The sequence below is a fragment of the Phaethon aethereus genome, assembly GCF_964289735.1.
Source record: "Phaethon aethereus genome assembly, chromosome: 3".
Taxonomy (NCBI): domain Eukaryota; kingdom Metazoa; phylum Chordata; class Aves; order Phaethontiformes; family Phaethontidae; genus Phaethon; species Phaethon aethereus.
Genome location: NC_138576.1, coordinates 52,595,487 through 52,619,945, shown reverse-complemented (window position 1 = coordinate 52,619,945; position 24,459 = coordinate 52,595,487). Strand labels below are relative to the sequence as shown.

The window sequence follows — 24,459 nt, the reverse complement described above, 5'->3', positions numbered from 1 at the left end:
GAAATATGTAATTTTTAAAAAATACTCTAAAAAGCGTGATGTGGTTTTCTTTTTAGGTTTGTTTATTTTCCAACAAAATATTTCAAAACAGGCTAAGAACAAAGCATATGTAGCTTCAGACAAAACTTACAAGTGCTGTTATTGCTGTTTTAACAAACAGGATGAACTTTTCCGGGTTCTGTCGTCTTACAAACTAATAGCGCACAGATACCGATGGCGTAGAAGCAGGTGGGGGCAAGCATGTCCTGTGGCTTTAAAGGAAGGTGATATTGTAATGGGAAACCCAGACTTGGCTGTCAGGTTAGTGGAGTTTGACACTTTCAATTTTTATTTCTATTTTATAAGATAACTGTCTATTTCTGTTAGCTTCTCTTCTGTTTTAAGTTTTCTAGGTAAAATCTATATACTGTCATCCCTGGAGGCATTGGAGACATTTATGTTGAATCCACGGCCTTACCTGTTACCACCAATGCCACTTCCTCCTTGTAAAGTGCTAGTATTTGGTCCTCCCTTTTCTGGAAGAACAACTATTTGTAACCTAATTGCACACAAATATAAAGGAAAGGTAGGTTTATAAATGTCTTATATAACAAGGGTATCAGCTGAGCCTTAGGAATCAGTTAAGCACATTCTAATTCCTTCTGTGTTATTAACCTACACTTTTTAAACATATGGTTTACAGAGGAAACATAGTAATTTAGTGAAATTAATTTATATACATGTCATGGTTTAGCCCCAGCCGGCAACTAAGCACCACGCAGCCGCTCGCTCACTCCTCCCTCCCCCAGTGAGATGGGGGAGAGAATTAGGAAAAAAACTCGTGAGTTGAGATAAAAACAGTTTAATGGGACAGCAAGAGAGAAGGAAACAGCAATGGTAACAACAATAATAATACCGACAAAGGAATGTACAAGAACAAGTCATGTCCAATACAGCAATTGCTCACCACCCAGTGATAGCTCGTTCCCAAGCAGTGGTTTCCGCCTCCCGGCCAACTCCATTTTATGTACTGGGCATGACGTTGTATGGTAGGGAATATCTCTTTGGCCAGCCTGGGTCAGCTGTCCTGGCTGTGTCCCTTCCCAGCTTCCTGTGCACCCCCAGCCTTCTTGCTAGCAGGCCAGCACAAGAAGCTGGACTGTCCCTGACTGCTCAGCAACAACCCAAAACATCAGCACATTATCAACATTTTCTCATCCCAAATCCAAAACACAGCCTCACACTAGCTTCTGTGAATAAAACCAGCTTTATCCTGGCTGAAACCAGGAAAATACATTTATATATTAAATATATATTTATATACATTTCAAAAATACTTTTATTTACCCTCTATGTAAGATGAATATTTATGTGTCAGTTATTTGTCTTAGCATAATAATAATATGAATAACTTTTGTATCTAAGATAATTAAATGTAAATGCAAATCAGATTTTTTTTTTCCACAAAAAAAACCCTGCACTTAAATTCTATGTAGAACTTTCTGAAATTTGCAGAGCTTTTTCAAATTCATTTCATTGTACAGAAGTTGGATCAGATGCTATATTTCTCTTCTGTAATATTTTTATTTTTTCACATCATTTCACTAGGTTCTTGATATGACCAAACTTATTCAACCCCATATGGAAGAATCAAGAGAAGAAAACATTGAGCAAGTGCGAAGGGATACAGTAGAAAAAGCTATAACAGCAGTGAAAAATAGGTTAGAATTAGAAAAACAGTCAAGAGAATCAGGTGAATAAGGTGTTCTGTGGTCTTTGAAGCTATCTTTTTTGCTTTAGGTTATTTAACTGAAGCAATTGCTGTCACTTTGACTTATAAAATATTACAGAAGTTGTTATGGTTGGGATGCATTAAACATGAACTAAAAGAACATGAAGTAACAGGAATAGCTAAGTAGAATTCAGTATTTTTGATATTATATATAAATCCTCTGAAATTGAAGGCCACAAGTATGTAAGAGAGAGTTTTCTGAGCTCTTTTTGAAAGAAGAAATTGGTTCTGACTGATTCTGGTTGGAAACTTTCCATTTGAATAACTTTCTGACAAGTTAAATCTCTGCAAAATTGAAATTTTCTTCAAGAAAGAAGCTTTCGGCGCTAGGCTGATGTGAACCCACAATCTACAGATTTTCCATTTTGGAAAAGCCTTTCAAGTATGCTGTCTCAGATGGGACGTTTGCAAGACTCTCAGCTCTGGTCACAGTTAGACTTCTTAAACTGCCCAGGTTTTTGCAGCTTGATGAATTCAGAAAATATTTTGAAATGGTGAAATAACATGTTCTTTTAATAACTTTTAAACAAAAGTTGGATTTTCTTTTTGCAGGAAATTTAGTGCTTTTTTTCAAAATTATTTCTTTTGAAATGAAAATTTTCCATTGAATTGAAATTGCCTTTTCCCGTTAGCTCTAGTTATGGTTCAAATGAACACTCAGGCCATTTTTCCTTATCCAATCTAAGCAAGGAATCACTGTATTTCACTTACTCATGGGTAGATATATATCTAACAAGAAGTCAGTATATTCCTCTTGTGCTGCAAAACATACAAGCTGACAGTGACACAAAAAACGTTGGTGTTGCAGTAAGAATAATGGTGAACTATGTCACCAAATTTAAAATCTGTTATGTTCCAGATTCCTGGCTATTTAATAATTTTGAGGACAGGTATGTGAAATCATATTAGGATTAATGAGAACTTAATCATAATTAACAACCTTGGAGAGCTCAAGCAGTTTTATTGCAAAACAGAATTACAAACAGATGAAGAATGTAAATTGTCGTAGAAAGTAAGAAAGCTACAGAAGGGGAAATTAAATGTTTTTGGAAGCTTGAATCTATGTCTAGTTTTCTGTGAAATTAATACGATTTCATAACTATAGGAGACTTGCAAGAACATAGTAGTGTCAAAGCAGATGATTCTGAAGAACCCACTAAAACCAGAGAAGGAATAAACTTGGAAGAGGAGACTACTATAAATTCTGCCATCATCCAAAAAAGTAAATCTTAGCTATTTTAAGCATGTCATTCCATGCTTTCAGTGTGTCTTGCAAATTAAAAAGTGAAAGATACAAATTTCCACTTGTAGGACTATTTAAAATTTTTTCCTTGTTCCTGATACTGTCAATTTAAGAAACCTAAAATGAAATGGTTAATTTTGTCATTGAAAGATATTAACCCATTAATACCATGTTAGTGTACAGGGGAAGAAACTCCAAGTGACCTTTGTAAGAGCTAAGCATGTATTTTGATGAAAAGTTTGGTATTTTCACTTACATGTCTTTTTATAGCATAAGAGTCTTCCAGAATTTTTTAATAGATAAGGAGAATAGGTGTTAATTCACAGACAAACAAAAAGTAAGTGAAGAGAGGATCTGAATTCAGGAGTAGGAGTTTTTGCCGCTTGAATATGATAAACTTAAAAGTATGCTAATTTTTAATAAACCTGTTGAAATATACTTAAACAAATGAAATATGTTTGTAAGCCTGATATGGTTTACAAATAGTATTTTTTCATACAAACAGTCTGATACTTCATTTCAACCAAGGAAGACAGACTATTAGGTAGATCCAATTAATGGACATTAATGAAATACTAATGCTTAGCAAAGCATAATGAAATATGTTTATAAGGATCTAAAATGGAAATGAGATAAATGTGGATTATGGGGTAGTTTTTACAAATGTCTTTGTCTTTTTAAAGAAAAACATTTGTTCATTCAGTTATATTCTTCCTTTAATTTATGACATTCTATACCAGCAAAAGATATTGAAGAGAGCACTTAAGAAGGATCTATTTCTTGAACTGGAGAAGTAGAATATAATATTTTTAGCTATGATAACTGTAAAGTTTGTTTGGGTTTGGATTGAGTTTTTTTGCATAATGGAAATACTTAGATTTGGAATACTTAGACGTGGAAATATTGTCCCTTTCCCAGGGAGCTAGTAACTTAGCAAAAATAACCTGATAATGTGTAAATTTGTGCATGTAAAAAGTATCCACACAATCAGTGAAAAATCTTGGCATAATTACAGAAAAATAAATATGGCATTTTTCCAAATTATACTCTTCACATAGTAAATATTGCAGTTGCTTAAAACTGTTCTTCACCAAATTTTATCAAATCAGTATGTAAACTGTGAACTAACTCTGAGTGTTCCTTAAAAAAATTTTTAAACAATTACAGTCCATTATGTCAGCAATTAATTACAAAATATGAATGTTTTGTGCATCTTAGGGAATACAGGCTTCCTGATTGTTGACAATACACTGTTTGATCTATGATTTATATTGATTTCTAAATTGATCTGGTCAACTTTTTCATTTGGGAATCAAAGAGAAATCAAATCAAAGGAAATTCTCAGGTGCTGCAGGCGCCTGATTATTCTAGTACACAAATGTCGTTCCATTCATATTGAAACAATATTTCAGTTAGTGGTAGAAAATACAGTACAGTTAAGGGGGTTTTTTGTAATGAGAGAGCAAACCAAGATCTTAAAACCTATCTTTATGAAATACCCTCTAGAACTGCATTCAGAAGAACTGGTATTTTATTCTTACTCAGTATGATTGTGTAATGTTGCTTAAAATGACTGCTGCACTGTAATTATGAAGTGGCTGTATTTAATTGCCTAGCAGTTATTCCTGACCAGAGGAAATAAGTATTTCAGAATTTTGTGAAGTGCTTAAAAATCTATATTGTTAGGAATGTCAGAGATAACTGCTGACCACCCAGAAGTTCAAGCGATGGTAGAAGAAGCCATAAAACACGCATCAGTCTCCGACATTACACTGTCACCTGAAATATATGCTGAAGTACTGGAGAGAGCTATTGCAGAGGTAAAACTACAAATACTATATAGCAAAGCATGTTTGTTCTAATAGCAGCCTGTATATATTATCGATACGTGTTCTTAATTTTTCCATTTGAAAGATCAGCTTAGTTTATATCACATAGTCTGAAAGCTTACATGGGATTGAGGAGAGACTGAGCAAGATCATGAAAGACAAATTTACTGAGGACTCCTATATATATACAAACAATTTCTGTCTTGCAAAGTACTTGGGCTACCAATTGTTAAAGGCTGGGAGAATTATCTGAGTGAAGTATCACTGTATGCTTGCCCAATTCTTATACTCTTAGTCACTATTAAAGTGCTCAACACCAGACCCAAGTGTTTGAAAGGAATTGTATATGAAGGTTTTATCCAAGAATCTTGAATTGTTTTAAATTTGCTCACAGGTTTGTAACTACTGAAACCGGAATCTAAATTCTTTATAGACAACCTTAATCTCTTTTTGTTTAAAATGTTTTTATTTCATTCAGAGATATATAGTTATAAATGTCTTTTTATTTACTTGGAATGACAATCATGAAAAATCATAACATTTAGAAAATCATTTTGTATTGTGCAGTCTTTCTGAACAGCTCACAGACTTAGTCTTTTTATCTTACTGAACCTGACATTTTATAACAGCTTATGAAGAAGAACAAAGACAGGTTTCCTGGTGCTCCAGACAAAGGAGGATGGGTAGTGGATAACTACCCTCTGTCAGTAGATCACTGGTCAGCTTTATCAGAAAAAGGACTTTTACCTGATACTGTTGTCTGTCTGAAGGATACAGAAAAAGATGGTTAGTAAATGCACACTCATAACACTTTCCTTTTTTCTGTGTTGATACCTGTATGTAAAGCACACTTACAAGAAAAACAAGTAGTTATGTCCCATTTATAAAGTTTCAGGGGTCTAGATAAGGAAGAATCCAATGAATCAACAAGGGTGCCCCAAATTTCTTACAATTTGGATTAAGGGTATTACACAAAATTGAAAACAAGAATGCTTTACAAAAGCAGTAAGGAAAATTCCTCCTATTTATAATCCTATTTACAATTTCCTCCTTTTTACAACGAGCAGTAAATATCACTGGACTCTTGCAGTTTCAGACTTTTGTATTCTGTGTCTGGCTGGCCACCAGATTGCGATGTGGCTCTCAGTCAAATTTCCCTGCCTGTGCATTGGTTTCCCCACTTACAAAATCAGGTTACACATAGAAACTTTCTCTGCTTGAGAGAAAAGTGGGAGGAGAAATACCTGTATGCAGGTGTATCCAGCTACCCATCCTGGGGTCAAAATAAATTGAGCAATTTCTTATCCAGATTGATACAATAGCTTAGTACCCATGAATTCAGAGGAAGGGATTTTTACTTTATTGTTTCAAGCAGAAAGGAAGGTTGGTACCAGACATGAAAAAGTGAACAGATCTGCCAGACAGATCATGTCTTAATGGATTATGCCTGCTTGATTCATACCACGCCACAAGTTTCATTGCCCTGTGCAAATGTTTGATCATTACCTGTTCAACCCAGTCCATTATCAAAAGGTCTTTCAGTAGCAGAAACTTCCCTTCAAGAAAAGAATGATAGGTCTATTCATACTTAGTTCAAGAAAGCTCAGTAACTGCCTGATATTAGAATCAGTCCAGAGAGCTTTTCCAAGCCTTGTCCTCGAATATAAAAATCAACCTGGGCAAATCAAGGTTACACAGTTTACTCAGAACAGATTTCTTATTTTTTTTTTTTTAAAAAAGCTTTTCACAAGCATGTCATCTGGTCAGCTAATCATCCTCAAAACTCAACCACAGTACCTATTAGTCACATAGCTTTGTGAAATTTTGTAGCACCTTAAACATCCTAACTAAAAGTCTTCCAGTGTGACTGGAGCTCATATACAGACTACATACAGACTGAACATTTCTATGAGAAAGTTCTTTAACCAGTGTTCGTCTGAAAATCATATTTGCTGTTCCTGTCATTCAAAAAGACCTCATCTCAGATACTTCCAGAAACAATTTAAGGACAAATTGCATTTCCAGGCCTTATCTTTTCTTCGCAGACATTTCAAGCATATTGAAATGTTCATGAACCTAGTTTCTGGGACACAGTGCATTCTCCTTTCTTACAACCACAAAAAGCACCTTATTCATGTAGTTGGCATGCAGTAATGTAATGTTAATACAGTGTACTAAATAACAAACAGCAGGAGTCAGGCTCTAGCCTATTCTGCAGGGTAAGGACTGCAGTGGGAGAAATGCTTTCAGGATTATGTTAACTTTCTCTTCACTTCTCAGAATTTAACAAATTACTGAATTAACTTGATAAAAGAAAAGGTTGTCTCATCATCCCTGAAAGGCTTTATTCTAGATCAGACACTTTGGGGATAGTTCTTCACGGGAACTGTGTTGAAAACTGGTCAGTAGTAACTGCCCCATTTTTCTCTTTTGGGAAGCAAGAACTTGGGAGTCCATAGCAGAGAAGACCTCTCTTGGGCTTTCAAATTATGTGCTTCCTTCCTGCAGTAGACATCTTTTTGCCATTCCCACTAGTTCTCAAAACCTACCTCCCAATTACTTGTTCTAATCTGAGCAACCTGTTTTATACTCTTGGTAGCCATCTCTTCCATGCAATCACTTTCTGTTTCTCTAGTCTGCGAGATCACAGATTCTTTAAAGCAGAAGTGTAAGCCTTTCCTAGAATTTAGAGAAGTCCTTGATGAAACTTAAATTTTGTGCTCACAACCCGTATAGTACCTCTGTTTGAACTAACACCGTTACAGTCATTACATCACATAACAAAAAAAACTGCTTTCTTAATTACAACCCATTTGGCCCTATGTATAAGTAGATTTTAGGCTTGGAAGGAAAACCACCATTCCCATTTTTAATGTATTTGAGATGATAATGAGTCTATACCCTAATTATATCCCTGGAGCTGTATCAGGTCTTAATATGAATCAATGACAATTTATTTTTCTTCAAAGTTTCATTCACTGGTGGGAGGAGAATTAACATGCTTTAAATGATAAAGCATATATTTTTACTGCCTCAGCTTGAGACAAGTCATGAGCAAATTGAATACAAGTCATACTATTTGTAGCCTATCATAACAAATCGAAGTGAAATCTAATACAGGCATGGAGATTTTCTTAACAGACTTCCAGTTGCATTAAAACAGGACATTGCAGGAACATTGTTCTTTCAACCAGAATCAACTGAGCTATCTACAAACCTGCTCCATTAGCAAGCCAGCTTATTTGTGGTTAATACCAGTAGCAGATATTCTCAGGTCAGCCACTTAGGACTTTGCTAATGTATTATCCATTATTCTAAAGTCTTGTGGGTCACTTGCTCAGTTTGACCAAGTAATACTGAAATTCGTCATCAGATGAAACACTATTGAATTGTTTGAGTGAGGAACACAGATGCTGATACCTAAGGAAGAAAGAATGGTTAGTTATATACAGTAATTATGATTCTTCTGGATGTTCAGCATATGATAATTCTATAAAGCTGCTTCACTTCAGTTCAATGTCATTTGGACTCTGAATAATGAAGTAAATTAACGCTCTTTGGTATTGCTGCTTTTCACAATACTGTGAGAAAATGGAAAGGTAGGAAAGTGGATGCCTGGGCCTCCAGGCAAAGCCACTGAAAACTCTTACAACTTTTTTGCAGAAGGATACCATGACAGAATTATCTAAAGATGAGTTTACCAAGTACATTTTTTAAAACTTCCCTTCACTTACCCTCCTTTTTTCAAAAATACATTTAATTGAAAGTATTGGTTTATAATATAAACCATTCACACAAAATTATCACCTGCTTCAAATGAACACCAATGTTCCTAACAGTTAAGTAACACGCTTCTCACAGTTCAAATTTAGATAAAAATACATTTTATAGAAGTTGATAATGGTGATCACATGAGATATGGGAGGAACAAGTATGACTACAGTGAGGTGAAGGGGAGACCTTATTGCAGTACTTCAAGGGGGCTTATAAGAAAGATGGGGACAGAGTTTTTAGCAGGGCCAGCTGCGGTAGGAAAAGGGGTAATGGTTTTAAACTAAAAAAGGGTAGATTTAGACTAGATAGAAGGAAGAAATTCTTCACTGTGAGGGTGGTGAAACACCAGAACAGGTTACCCAGAGAGGTGGTAGATGCCCCATCCCTGGAAACATTCCAGGTCAGGTTGGACGGGACTCTGAGCAACCTGATCTAGTTGAAGATGTCCCTGCTCACTGCAGGGGGGTTGGACTAGATGGCCTTTAAAGGTCCCTTCCAACCCAAATGATTCTATGATTCTATGAAAGAGGCAAGATCATAATGTCTGCTATAAGGTTTTGATAGAAGTGTAGGTTTTTGCTTATGGATAAGTTTCCTTGTATGTAGCTATTTTGTTTCATTTTGCTTTTTATTATTTTTTTTTAATTTGGGAAATTGTGTTAACTCTTTATTTGATTCCACTTATTTCTGTTGCTTAAATAATAATGTAGTTGTGGAGCTCACATTTTCACAGCATTTTGAGTCATTACTTTGTAAGCTATTCCCTGAACTAGTCTAAACTGGCATAACTCCACTGATGGAAATGGATTTCAGCCACACAGCCATATATCATAAATCTATTTGCCAAAGTAAATAAGTCAGTAGAGTTCTTAGTAGGAACAGCATATTCTTCATTTCTGTCAGTCAGCTGTGCTAGTATAGGTATGTACATTCTTTATATTTTTATTTGACTGGTTTTCATTTGTTTCTTCATAGTTTTCTTCATACACGTACAAACAAAATAAATGCCAAAGTAATGCATGATATACAGAAATATAAGACAAATCCTTTCAGTGCTGTCTCCGCTTATAGCCTTCATCATAACCTTCCCATATCCCAGACTCAGTTTATTAGGTGCTTGAAATTGAAAAAAAAGCTCTAAAACCTTAGAAAGAAACGGTATATTTCAGTGCTATATATGCCTTTTCTTGGCTTTACAAAGAAGTAGGAAAGTTGTCTATCATTTATTAAATAATTTTCCTCACTCAAATAACTTTAGTTTTATACAGATGCATAAAACTCATTACTGTTGTGTAATTGTACTGCAGGAGTCTGTATACTACGCAGAACATACTTAGCAAATAGGGATGAAATTAATTCTAAGATTTTGAAAAGACTAACAGATGAAGCATTAGAAAAGAAAGAAGAAGAAGAAAGGTAAAATATTCTGAATATCTGAATGTATATAAAATGCGCATAAGAAAATTCTAGCCTTACTTTGTGTTAAAGGCATCAGTGCACTTATCAACAGAAATGTACTATCAAAGTACACTAAAACTAGTTGTGATGTATAGGAAATAATCCAATATGTGTTAACTTTGGGGAATATCTCATTTAGATAGTAAATATGGTGGCAGAAGTTTCTCTTGCTAAATGCATTTTCATTAGCCTTTCATTAGTCCAGCCTTTTGATGCATTGAGACAATAACATTTTAGATGATAAAATATATTTTTTTGTACAACCCAAATTATATTTCCGTTCCCAACATTATATTTCCACATCTTTACATTTAATATAGCTGCAACTTGCTTCAGTAGTATTTATGTAAGTCTTAAGATGAGTAATCTTTCACTTACCGAAGAGAAATGCAAGAAATACTGACATCAGAGGAAGATCTGTCTCCAGAGGCTGCTGAGGAGAAAGGTGAAAATGTGTATCATTTGACTTCTATTTTATCTAATTATGTGTTTCAAGTCATTTAGCAATTTGGGTTTTATGCAGATTTTAAAGTTTTGATTTCCTTTTTACATTCAGCATCTAGAAAAATGACTTTATATTGCTATCTTTGCTTCCTTCACTGATTCAGGCACTCATTTCTATGTGTCATTCTTAATGGATTTACAGAATAGAGACATGTATTAAATCAGCCACCACAGTTACAGTTTTCAATAAACCTGAAGGACAGGACTCTCTATCTCCTCTAGTAACTTGTCTAAGTGGGTTATTAACTGTATTGAGGCTTCCTACTCACTAAAAAATCTGTATCCCCTCACAACTTAGAAAACATTGTTAGAACTTAGACAATAGCTAATAAGAAAATCACAAAACTGTGATTTTCTGTTCTTCCCAAGAAGCTCAGCCTGAAGCAATTAAAGGGGAATGGAAATTATTTCAGGATTGGCTCTCTTAACATGCATTAAGAATTGCTGAATCTGGTAGCAACATACACTATGAATTGCTGAACCCAGGAGCCCAGTAGAGGTGAGGCTGCTGCAGTGCCACATCCCCAGGACCATGCAGTAATGAGTGTGAGCATGTATTCCTATTTCCCCTTTCATCTTCTACTTACTCTATTATCCATGCTTGTTTCTTCCCAATCCACTTTGATCCCTCCTTCTCCTTGCCTTTCTCAGAAATGCCTCATAATATTACAAGTGTCTCACAATCCCAAACCACTTTTAATGAATCTCATACCCTGTAAGCAGTAATCCCCCTCAGCCAGGGGGACTCATCTCAATAGATCTCACACCCAGACAATGCCTTCATCATCCTCTTTTAATGACCCTGAGGGGAGCCAAGTCAAGGTTATGTTTGTTCTGATTGGGTTATCGGGGTTCCCCCACCTGTCATTGTTCTTCCCCTCCCTCGTGCTTATGGAGATTAGCCTTTAATAACATAACCTAACAACGTGAAAAATAACGGAATTATGTGTATTACATGAGGCTTCCCCTCTAATAACAATATTAATAAAACATTTGGGGTAAAGACTTCTTATTTCGCTTCTTTCTGTGTTGACAGAACCGCGTGTTATTTTTGTTTAGCCACTCGCTGTTTCCTGTACAGATCCTACTTTTATATCAGAATTGCGCTATACTTTGTTTCCAGCAATGAAAATGTAATTGTCCTGGGCAAGAGTGAATAATCTGTGAGGATTGAGATTTTGGTGGCAAGCCATCTGTCACAAATAGGCTGGATTTTTGTACCTCAGACAATTCTGTCAATTGGCTTGAGGTTTAGAATTAATTCCAGTTAGTTTCAACGTTTTTGAACCTCAACAGTTGCAGGGTTGTACTTTCCTTTTTGCCTTCTTTAAACACTGCCTACTTTCTTAGAAGAATGTTGCTGTCTATTTTGGATCTGCTCTGCTGTCAAGATGAAGTACCATACACAAGTATAGATTATTTTCTTCCTTTGCTATGGGTTCTCAAGGTTTTTCCATCATAGCCCAAATTACCACCTACAGCCTGGAGCTGAAATTAAAAATTGAAGTGCAGGAATTCCCACTTTTTTTTTTTTTCTCTCAGCAGCAGGCACCTAGACTGCCATTACTGTCTTCCTTTCAAACATAACATATTGGTTTCTATAGAAAAATATTATGGCCAAGCTTAAGTTCTGTATTGTCAATATGTCTCACATATGCTTTCTTGCATTATCCAGCCTGGCGTTCATTTTACCTATATAGAACAAGGCCCGAGTTGTAAAGGTAGACTGAATATGCTAACGTGCTTTTAATTTTTAATGAGGTAACATTTCACCTACTCTGAAAAAAATACTTTAGCTTTGTAGCATTCTTTAAATTACATATAAACTTTTAAAAAATTCTACATTATAACTTTTTATAATTTCTGATAAAACACATAGCTCTTCTCCAAAGTGAATGAGTTCTAAAGTATTAAATATAGTGTTCTACACAGATTCTCTATTATCTCTGTCTCAGACAAAAAAGTTCATCTTAGTTTTGAATATCTAACTGATTTTGATCTGAGTACATCAAAACAACAATTATTAATGATAGAAGTAATAATGTCATATACACTTGTGCTCTTAACACGTGATAAGGCCTTGTTCAGAGAAAATCATGTTTTCCTACGCCTACATTTGATTTCAATAATCAAATACTGACTCAGCAAAACACTTCAGTCATGCTGCTCTTAGCTGGAAATCTGTTTTATTTCACATGTAGTGCCATTAGCACATTGACTGCAGCTTTTCTCCCATGTGACATGTCTTTACAAAAATATAAATGAATGAGATGTTCACAGTTCTGAGGTTTTTTATATAGCCCTTACGGTGTAAAAATGAAACTCAGGAAAATACTCCAGAGCCCAAATCATGCCCTTTTGATGTCTCATATATCATATCATATCATATCATATGGGAATGGTTCAAAGCTGCACCAGGGGAGGTTTAGACTGGACGTAGGAAGCATTTCTTTACTGAGAAGGTGGTCAAACACTGGAACGGGCTTCATAGAGATGTGGTTGATGCCCCAGGCCTGTCAGTGTTTAAGAGGCATTTGGACAATGCCCTTAATAACATGCTTTAACTTAGTCAGCCCTGAACTGCTCAGGCAGTTGGACTAGATGATCATTGTAGCTCCCTTCCAACTGAGATATTCTTTCTTTTCTATTCCTTTCTTTTCTATTCTATTCTATTCTATTCTCGTTCCGTTCCATATAAATAAATGTGCATTTCAATAATTGCAATTTTTGTAACCTCAGTGGGACATTGAAGTAACTGGGATTGCTTCAGGACTGAACATATTTGAATTTATAATATTGTTTGTGTTTAAAAGGAAAAAAAATGGTTCCAGTAATGAGCAAGGTACTTACACATGTCTTAATGAGACTGAAAATAAATGGAGAAGGAGACTTTGGGTAAATTTAACAAATGTATTTAAGTGAGTTAAGAAGCGAAGTTCAATGCTGAAAATGTATGTTGAAGGTACATAAAACAATTTATGTGGTAACTCTTGCTTGTAGTGTCTAGCTGAAAATAATAGCCCCGCATCTTTTTTCATGTCCCTTGACACAATTATTCTGAGATTAAATTATTTTCAGGAATTTCTTGCTGTATTTCAGCATTTTTGCAGCAGCTTTGCATGAATATGGATTTATTTATACTAGGAGACACCTATATGACTTCATGAGAATATATTTCAGGCGTTGTAGAAGAGCTTCAGGTAGATCTGTGGGTTTGTTCCAATCTTCCTGAAGTAAAACTTGGCATATTGCTTTCCTGCCACATTTCAGCAATGAAATATCCCATACAATTGGGATATTCACTGAAGCAAAGAGTTGTCATGGTTTAAGACTTTATATTAAGACTGGGCAGTAAAGCTGGTGAGGGGTCTGGAGAACAAGTCTTATGAGGAGTGGCTGAAGAAACTGGGGTTGTTCAGTCTGGAGAAGAGGAGGCTGAGGGGAGACTTATCGCTCTCTACAACTACCTGAAAGGGGGTTGCGGCGAGTTGGGTGTTGGTCTCTTCTCCCAAGTAACTAGCGATAGAACGAGAGGAAATGGCCTTAATTGCACCAGGGGAGGTTTAGACTAGATATTAGGAAAAATTTCTTTATGGAGAGAGTGGTCAAGCATTGGAACAGGCTGCCCAGGGAGGTGGTGGAGTCACCATCACTGGAAGTATTCAAAAAACATGTGGATGTGGCATTTCAGGATATGGTTTAGGGGACATGGTGGTGTTGGGTTGACAGTTAGACTTGATGATCTTAAAGGTCTTTTCCAACCATAATGATTCTGTGATTCTGTGATTTTGTGCACTTTATTTGTCAGCCCTGCTTTTCTGCTAGGGATTGGTCCCTTCGTATAGCAAACTCAACTGGAGCACACATATGCCTATACCTCAGTCACCATAGCTCAGGGTGGTGTGTTAGTAGAATCCCATCTTCACTGATGTCTCTTCTGCTACTCTTGCTATTTGGGCAGAAGCTCTTGCAAGAAATAAATGGGTTGCTGGAGCTGATAATTCCAGCCGTTGCCTCCTGTGTTTGTCCTTCACAGTTGTTAATACCAATATTTGCTACAAACTCTTTAATATTGATCCCCGCCCCTCCCTTCCTCATATTACAGATGGTGGAGGGTTGAATCAATACCCATCTCTTCAGCTATTGTTTTATGTTCTTGCTTTTTTATTTTTATCATTGTGTTAAATTCAGTAAGGTATTTTAAACAACAACAAAAATAATAATTAAACCTGTACATGTTAGGACATTTCCTCTTTAGCCTTTGAAGAGAAATGCTTTTTGGAATCAATTGTAATTATAACATTTACAAGGCAGTTGATGGGTGCTCAGTCCTACAGCCTCTAAATATAATTCCTTTGTTTTTCTTGGCTGGTTTGCATCCTGATTTGTTTTGGGGGTTTTTTTCTACCTCTAACTGGAGGCTTTTCAGTGAGAGAGTTTGAGCAAGGACAGTTTATTAATCTGCAGACAAGAGATAGCAAATTACTTGTACCACAAACTTCAAAACAAGCTGTAGTGATATTAACTTCACAGTTTGTTCAGTCTTTGAGCAAAGTTGCATGATACTCAAAGCCACTTTCTGCCCTCCTTTATAAGCCAGATATGATAATTACATTCTAATACCTGTAATCACAGCATTTTGGGCAGCGAATTTTCAAAATTTGAAACAGAAAGTTTATGAACAACTTTCTCAATTAGATCCCAAATGCCTTCAATTCTTAAATTCTTTTAGTCTCTCATTCAGAGAAATAAGGGCTAAGGGATATTAGTTTGGTACAGCTATACATTCCTTTGCAGGAAAAAAAGAACAAAAGCCTATGATTAGAGCTATCAGCCTTTCTGAAAGCTCTTGTCTCTTTCTGAACATCTATAAGAAAAAGGACATCTTCTTAATCTACTTTTTTAATGTCTGTCCATCTGTCTTCCTTGACCCTACCCAGCACCAGTCTTGTAAATGAAATCTCTTACGTGTTTAGACACACTGTAAAAATTTAGACATGCTTAGCTTTTGTGCCACAGGTATTTCCATTGAAGTCTCTAGGACTGTCTGTGATTAAGTTATGTATGCATGTAGGAATTTGCATGCTGACAACCTTAACAAAGTGTCTTTCATTTTGCACATATTTTTCTGCATGTCATTTTCATCTTTGTGTATATTATGGACTTTTGATTTATTTATTACAGAGCATCAAAATTTATTTTGCTTGACTGCATTCCTATATATATCAAAAGAAAATAAAGAACTAGAATAAGTGAAGAATTTTCTCAATTTGACACATGCTAAAGGTTGTGGGCTTTTGTCTGCTAAGCATGTAAGAAGATGATACTTGTTTATGAGATAAAGTTTCATGATTCTGCATAAATCAGAAATTCAATGTTTCCAACCTCTTTTTCATAACGTTTGTGGTTTCTTTTACAAAAAAGACACATACATGAAAACAAATGTCATAATTTCAGATTTTAAAATACATTCTTGTTTAATATGATTTGTGTTTTGGGTAATTGTAACATATTGAGAAGTACTAGTGGTGTTTTATTACACTAACAATAGTCTAGGGACATAAGCAAAACAAGATTTGTAGGAAAAAATAATAGTCTTTATTGACCAACTGATACAGTCAAAAAAATTATACCACCTTCAGGTACACAAGCCCTTTTTCAGGTCAGAAGCACTTTGGCCCAATAAGAGCTGCTCTGTAGAACACCAAGTGCACTCTTTTGCAAAGTCTTGTTTTTGAGCATAATGTGAGCACAGATCACATAGATTATAATGAATGAAAAATATTCTTAGGTAAAAGCACTGAATAAAATAAAGTATCTCTCCACTTTATTGACAGTCATGTGGCATCTGATAGATGGTCTGCCTTTCCCTGCAGATCAGGTAGCTTATCTTAAAATGTGTTGGTCAGTGTGCAATATCTGAGCATTAAAGTAACTAACTCCTGTTTTTCAGGGAATCAAATATAAGTTTTGCAGTGTGATTCAAAAATATCTTTATTTCTATACTGCCTCCATCATCCTTCAATGGGTTTGTTAAAGTTACTAATGATTTTATTCGTGCCAACAGAATTTGAGGACAATGATGAGCAGCTTCCACCTGAAACTGAACAAATACCCCAGAAACAGTCCAGTGACTCTGCAGGTTATAAAGAAGAATCTAAGCATACAGGTTGGCCTTTTAGCACATATAATCTCTCTTACTTGCTAGTATCAAGAATTGTATGCCTTCCTTTTCTGCAAACTTCTAATATATTTGAAAATTGGCTGTAAATATTCCTTGCCTTAACTTTTTCTTTTAAAGAAGTTTATATTGGAATAGTCAGGTTCAAATTATTTAAACACTTGCAAATGCAATTAAAGACATGTTGTTATTTCCTGTTAAAAATAAGGCACCAGGTATTTGCACTTTGAAAAACAACAAAATCCCTCTATTGCCTCTACTGCCTAAATACCAAATTAAAAAATGTGTACAGAGATCTATGGAAATAACAAATAAAATGAGCATTGCTGAAATTCCAGGTTGACATAACCTCTTGTATTTAGAAATCCATGAGCACTCTCTACAGGATGAAGTGATAAGAGAGAAATCAGAGGAAAATACTTTAGAAAGTTTACTTTCATAGATTGTGACACACTCCCCCCCTCCCCTGAAAAAAGAAAATGTAAAAAGAAGAAAATACCAGGGAAAAAAGAGGGGGGAAAAAAACCAACAAAATAATCAAATTGCAATATTCACAAACACCTACACGCGATTTTAACAAATCCTGGTTCTACAGACCATTTTAAAATTAATATTATATCCACATTAATCAGAAATTACTAGTCCATTCCCTGTGGCAAGGGATCTTGGGAAAAATGGGAATGGATGGATTTTAACTTTGGATGTGAATGATCAAAATATGTCCTGCTACCAGCTTGCTGGATTTCACAGAGAGTCATGTTTTCTTCTTTCTGGTATAAGGTAAAATTCTGCAGCACATGGAACTCCATAGAACCATAAGCTAATGAAAAGGTATATGAAATCCTATAGCAGCCTTCTCTCAAAAAACACTTTGAAGGCAACTAGTCTTTAATGGAGATGGTCTGCTTTAGTTTTTAGAATATATATTTTAGATTTTAGCTACTAGAATTTTTTGACTATGTTAAAGTCCAAAAGAGAAACAAATACAACATAAACCATTTTATTTTAAATAGCAAATTGTTAAATATACACATTTTTATGCATTAGAAAGAATCAACTTAATCTGTAAACCTAACTCCTTATATTTCCATACACCATAAATCAGTACACACAATATAGGTTTGTCTACTAAGTAAATTTCACTGTAGTATGCTGAAAATTATTTGGCAGCCTATATTTATAAGTAAGTAATGAAAAGTTTGTATAAACAAACTACATGGCCTGTTTCATAAAGACAAACGAAAATACGTTCATAATGAAGTACACATCAGTTCCAAGGAATGGAAGTGTCACTGTTACCCTACATTTTGTCTTTCTGTTTATTTTCATAGTTAAACTAATGAAGAAGACGTGCTGGCTTCTGGTGTCTTTTTATCAGCTTTGGCAGGGTTTGAGAGGGGAGGAAAGAAGGATTTTTTCATCTTTTTGTTGCTGAATATGGACTGAGGGCAGAAAAAGCCATATCTTATACTAGCAGAACACTGGGAAAAAAGATATTAAAACCTTTCCTTCCCCAGCAACTCACTTGGAGAATGTGGGGGCAGAAAGCCTTTGAGGATTGTTTGTCTCTATGGTAACTATGCTCAGTAAAGGCAAAGAAGACACAGAGCAAAAGAATATGAGACTGCCATATAGGCATTCCCTGTGAAAGTGCCAGATTTGGGGCTGGGGAGGATTGTTTCCTATCACCTCTATGATAAGGAAAAGAAATTATGAAAAGCACTGTTAGGTAAACTGCCAAGCTCCTCTGAAGGAAACTTGTTTGCATTTTTAGATTCATTTATTTTTAAACCATTACTGTCTTTTCAAGTGTTGTTCTTGGCTATGTTATATATTTCTTTAAAAAATGCTTATATCTAATGGCAAAGGTACAGCTGCCTGCCTTACTTTAATATATTTTTAGTATTTTTGGTCCCTGGGACCCTGTTTGACACAAACCAAATGCCAGGGAGGCAACATTTTTGTCATAATAAGGTTCAAATAACTGAACCAAAACCAAATAATGTTTGGGTTGTCCAATTTTCAGGTTGTCCTTTTTCCCTAAGAATGTAATTTTTTTTTTCTTTTGTTACTTCTCCCTTCTTTCCAGGGGAAAGTTTCTCCAGTTCAGTTGGGCCTGTGCAATCTATTTAAAACTCCTTAAGTATGCAGTAATTGCTGCTGGATAAGTTTCCTTAAGCCAAGACAACTCTCAGATAGAGGTAATCTGATGGAATTATGTGCCTAGAGTAGAGAGTCAAAGCTGGGACACCATTTGCTAAATATGGCCTGTCAGGAAAGGTGTGACGTGAATTGTAAGTGTTTCTGAGATTAAGAAGCTCTCTATTGAGTGGATTTGTTTCCATGTTCAGTATTCTGTCTCTGCTGATGTCAAATATTCATTTAAATCCATTATTCTGCCTGAATCTTTCCAAAGTTTCATGACCTAGTCAGAAATGAAAGGTGTTTAAAGGGCAGGACTATAAAAGATGATCTGTTGAAGGCTAGATCCAGACAGCATGCATTACTATCCTCCATACATTATTGTTTTGACTAGGGCTGCGGTTCACAAGGCAGCACGTATGATTTCTACAGTGTGAATGTGCCAGGGATAACACGTGCAAAAGGCAGTTAGCGTAACCTAGTTACTACTGTATCCTTTGCTTATTTTTGTAAAAACTGTCTTCCTAATGGAATCATCATTACATAATGCATTAGAGCTGCCCAAATTTAAGCAGGTTTTACCTGGCTACATCTCTGTCTCATTTGGAATACATCACTGCAGAATGCAACATCATTAACTGTAGCATTTACACAGTATCTTTTAACATAAAAAGGAAGGTATCTTCATGTTCCTATTTAGAATCATGGCAAGAGACAGAAATGTCACTGCAGGGGATAACTAATGTAATAACATACACAGAATATGTAGTTTAGTAAAATGGAAAAGTTTATAAACATTTTCAAGGAAAAATTAATTTCTAATTCAAGATCAGACTATTTGCAATCTGCAAGGTGTTTCTGCTTAGTGATACACCCTTTTGTACTTTTGGTTTATGTTTAGGCTAATAATCATTCAAATAGAGGGAAGGTTAGCCGCTGAGGTGTCACTCTAATAGCTGTGTTGTTCAAAGCTGTAAAAAAAGAGGGGAAATGCATTAAGTATTCTTTGTTATAAAAGATCACAAAAATACTTGCTAAAATGCTTGTTAACCTATTATTTAAAAGTGCTTCAGTTAAAATGAAGATTTGCAGTTCCTCTTGGGGACAGCATATCAGGACGCTGTGAGGGCCAACTGCTCCCAAAGGAACAGAGACCTGGGAGCAGAGGGTGGTAATATGGCCATCAGGACAGGGCCTGGCAGCCAGGAGCCGGGCAGCTCCAGCCCCGGGCACTGGGCACCTCCCTGGGGACAGGGGCAAGCTGAGGCCGGGCTGGGATGTCAGCCCATGGGTGGGCCCGGCTTGGCAGAGCCCATGGCCAGGCAGGGCTATGGGGAACTGGAGACCGGTGCTGCAGCGGCATTGCTGGGGAAGGGGCTGATGGCCTCGGGGGGCTGACATGGAGTCCTGGGCCATGGGCAGGTGAGGGGAGCCCCAGAGTCCTGGGCAGGGACAGCTAGGCCCAAGGGTGCCCTCAGGTCCCTAAGCTAGCATATGAATTACCATAGAGGGCCTGATTTATTTCAAATCTCAATTTATCATATATATAGTAGAGGTAAATGGGGGTATTGAGTGAATAAAAGTTTGAGAGAACAAAAGTTTTAGCCTCGTAAGTGGAAGGATAAAATTTTTTAAATCACCTAAGTATCTAAAAATTGACTGTATTTCTAGAGGACTACACATTAACACCCATAAGGAGATGTAGACATTGCAGCACCCAAAACTGCTATAGTAACCTTTAAGTGCCTGGCTTCATATATGGAATTAAGAATTATAGAAATAGGTACAAGTAGCAAACTAGCAAGGGGCCAGCCATAAAGGAATGTCAAAAGGAGACATGTATTTGAAACCCTGCATCTTTTTCAAATTTGGCCGATGACAAAAGAATGGGAGTCCCTAATCCTAGCTCTTTGGCATTTAACTCACTGGAAGCAGGGCACCAGCTTGCTTTCTTCTAGAAGACACTAGTGGCTCTGGCCTTTGGTATAATAGGTAGCTTAGCCATCCAAGTCAGAAAAATTTGTTGATGTGTTCCTTGTCCTGCAGGTTTTCACATATCCCAGCTGTTACTGACACTTACAGGCGATGCTTTGGTTGGTAGCATGTTAGACAAAAGTTAGGCAGTGTCTCTACTCTGACTGTAGGTTAGTCCTGTTTCCTGCCAAATCTTACTGGTACCTAAGTACTGTACTTAGTAATAGCATTTTTTGAACCTAGCTCTATTTTTGAAAATTAAATGTGGCATTTGTGGATTTCTTCAACAATCCAGAAGAGAAGTTTGAGAGACATTCAGTTCTGGGAGGAAATACTTTGTAACAGAGCAGTCTAACTCTTCATGAGCCAGAAATTTTTTTTAATTTTTCAGGTTGGGGCAAACTCAAAATGAATGTTACAGTGCTGCAGTTTCACATGGTGAGCACTGGCCTCCTTAATGCCAGGGAGTAACCATAAAACACTGGTTTTTTTAATGTTTTGGGAGTTTGTATTTTTATGAAAATGGCTGAAGCTATTAACATACAAGGTATTAAGTAAAGCTTTCATTTTTTGTAATAAATCTCCTTTTTATGTGTAGGAAGTTATATAAGGAAAAATAGTAGTAATGGTCCTTTTTTGTAAAAATCAGTAAAGTTCTTTGAAATGGGCTGAACCTGTTGTTGCTTGTGTCAGAATCTGTCCCTGCTCTTTCAAACTCAAAACAAGACAGAAACAAAAGGAGGAGGGGAAAATCATAGCAAAGTAGAAAATCACTCCATCTGCTCTTCAAGCTCTTTCTTGCAGCTTCATTTCTGGGAAGAGACAAAGACAGCATACACTGTAAGTCCCAGCAAACTTACAGTAATATCAGACCATTTTAGTCATTGCTCTCAACTGCTTCTCTCTCTGTTAGCTGAAGACACTGATATCAGACTTATTAAACAGAAGACAAAAGAAAAATTATAAGAAGAAAATCAGGGCTGAAAATTAAATGAGTGCAGGGAATGGAAATAACAGCAACAATACCACATTGCTGCTCCCAGAGACTGTTCATGATTTAGTAAGGACAAGGTGGTGATGGTGTCATCTAGGTACCTCTGTATCTTCTTCTAGCTGAGACAGAACCGTGTCTCAGGACTTTCAGGGCCTGACAATGTCTAAATGGATACTAACTGCAGCCCTAGGAACCAATGAGTATCTTTGTCCTTTCCTGTTTCTGTGTCAGTATCAAGTTTTTAATTCCCTCTGCCTTTTTCAGCAAAATAGATGGCAGTGGAAGCACCTATCCCTTTGTTATTTTGGTCTCCAAGTATAACAACAGATTTGGTATGGTTTTGTCATGTTTATCATGAGTAGTACCTGTGAATTTCTTATTTACATTAATGCATTTTCAATATCTAGCTTCTTCTTACTTTTCATGAGACTGTTAGGAGACAGGCTTGTACTTCTCTGATCTTAAACAATTGACACGACAAATTGCTCCACAATCTTAAGAGATTAAAGTATTTTCTTTCCCTCACTCATTAAACAAGTCATTGTATGCAGACATGGCTTCATTAAAGCCAAAGTTTTTCTGACAGTTTCTCAGTCCAAGTATCCACAGAGGGAAGCCATGATATAATTTTTTAAATTTTCATTTATTTTTTCACTCATCTTTGTATTACTATTATTATCATCATTTATATGCTCCTTGTGCTGGAGTGTATTGACTGGCAGATGGGATTTACATCCACAGCCTTTTTCCTTGCATAACTACGGATGACTTCTAGCCTCCAGAGAAACGGGTTACACTTTTGCATCTCCTTCTTTGTACTTCTTAGAATTACTCCACACATGCATACATCTGTAGCTTCATAGCACCAGTATTTGGGTTCTGTAAGTCCTAGGTATAATATGCTTTTGTCTGCAATTGTAAGCACATTCTTACAATCTGTATAAGTGTATACCTGAGAAAGTGCAGAGGGAACAGCACACAAAGTCATGTTCCAAGAACAGGCTAAACCTAGGCTGATGCAACTTTGCAGCAGCCTCACCATTAGTGTAAGAGAAGCTGTTGCTGAGAATCCTGTGCATAACACAGTGACTTTCAAGTATGATGCTACTCCTCTATTTTTTGGGAGGAACTTCAGCCTTCAACCCCTATATGTTCTCCCCATACTCAGTAGGATAAATAGAGGCGATACCGGTTTCTTCCAGGACGATGCATTTTCACAGGGATTTTAGCATGCTAATCCATTTCGCTGGGAAGAGCCAAAATGTATCAACAGATGACTTATCCTAAATGGGAATTCTTAGTATCTGAAAACATCTTGCAAGATTGAAGAAGTACAAATAGATGTTTCAAGCATGATTTTGTTTGGAGTTTTTAAAATTATTATCAATCATATAATGAGGATAACAGTATCTTTTCTTTGAAATTGGCACCAGTTCTTTTATGATATTCAGTATATTTTTAATGCAGATATAGTGCATAATTTATGCCATTATCTGCTGTAAACTTTATTTTTACATTACACATGTGTGACCAAATTGTCTCTGAATATCTAACAGATAACCTCTTCATTAATTTCTGTACATTTATAACAATGCACAATTGGAAAAATGCATTCATAACTCTGAAGAGGCCTGGTTTAGTAGTTAAATCACACTAATGAGGCTTGAAAGTCAGAAGAAATTAATTCCCTGTTTCTATTCTGTTGCAGACTTGGTTGTGAACTGGAAGTATTCCAGTTCTCTGAACAAGTAGATCTAAATTTCAAGCTGTTTAACACCCACAGTTTCAGTTTCATTTAACAAGCAAAAGTGTGTTCAGCATCTCTGCAAAGATTAAACATTAGGTATCCAGAAATCAAGACATTCCCATTACAGATCACTTTAAAAAGATGGGTCATAATCCCTGTGTACCTGTCTTGCCTCATTTGTTAGTTATGGATAAAGGCATCAGGTGTAATTTGTTTAAGAACCCTTATATTGCATGGTTTAGTGTTTTAGCTCACAGCTTTGGCTTTATCAGTCTTCGATACCACCTCATATCCTTGATATTTACACTGAAGTGGACTTCTCTGCTTAGTCCCGTCTTTCCTTTCTCCTCTTAAATCTTCTCTTTTCTCAGCAATTTTGCCATGTTGGTCTTTATATATGTGTGCCTTTGAGTAAATGAAGGTTTATTTCATGAACATACGTATATTGAGATCTTGTGCTGGAGAGGAAAAACACCTAGTAGTATGCATTATATTTCTATTCACGTAAAGAGAACATGCTCCACTTGAAAAAGAACAGTAACCTAACATGCAACCTGAACACTCCACAACAGCTTCAGTAATTGAACCTGAACCAGGTCAGAACATGAAATTGCTTCTTTGCAGCATATGTGAGTTTTCTACTCTTTTTATTTCTTCCTATACTGGCATGTTCCATTTGATGCATGACCATATGGATAGCCTGTCAAAAACTGTTAATCATTAAATCCTAATTTTTAAATTAACGTATATTCCTTATATTGGTTTGCAGAAAGAGCCATTGTATTTATGTGTGCTGATTTAAATAACCATATGCAAATTTAGTTAAGTAATTGGACCTTGTT

At 36.1% G+C, this 24,459-nt stretch overlaps 1 protein-coding gene across 1 annotated transcript in view; it reads left to right on the top strand.

Annotated features, from left to right (window-relative positions):
* Positions 1-24,459, top strand: part of AK9 (adenylate kinase 9) — a gene marked incomplete at its 5' end in the record, with an annotated part of 77,611 nt that overhangs the window by 21,288 nt on the left and 31,864 nt on the right. The window contains 8 exons of the mRNA XM_081998195.1: positions 161-300; positions 385-565; positions 1,588-1,732; positions 4,701-4,834; positions 5,473-5,629; positions 9,925-10,033; positions 10,450-10,520; positions 16,647-16,748. Of these exons, the coding sequence (XP_081854321.1) occupies positions 161-300; positions 385-565; positions 1,588-1,732; positions 4,701-4,834; positions 5,473-5,629; positions 9,925-10,033; positions 10,450-10,520; positions 16,647-16,748 (1,039 nt within the window). The remainder of the gene's footprint in view (positions 1-160; positions 301-384; positions 566-1,587; positions 1,733-4,700; positions 4,835-5,472; positions 5,630-9,924; positions 10,034-10,449; positions 10,521-16,646; positions 16,749-24,459) is intronic.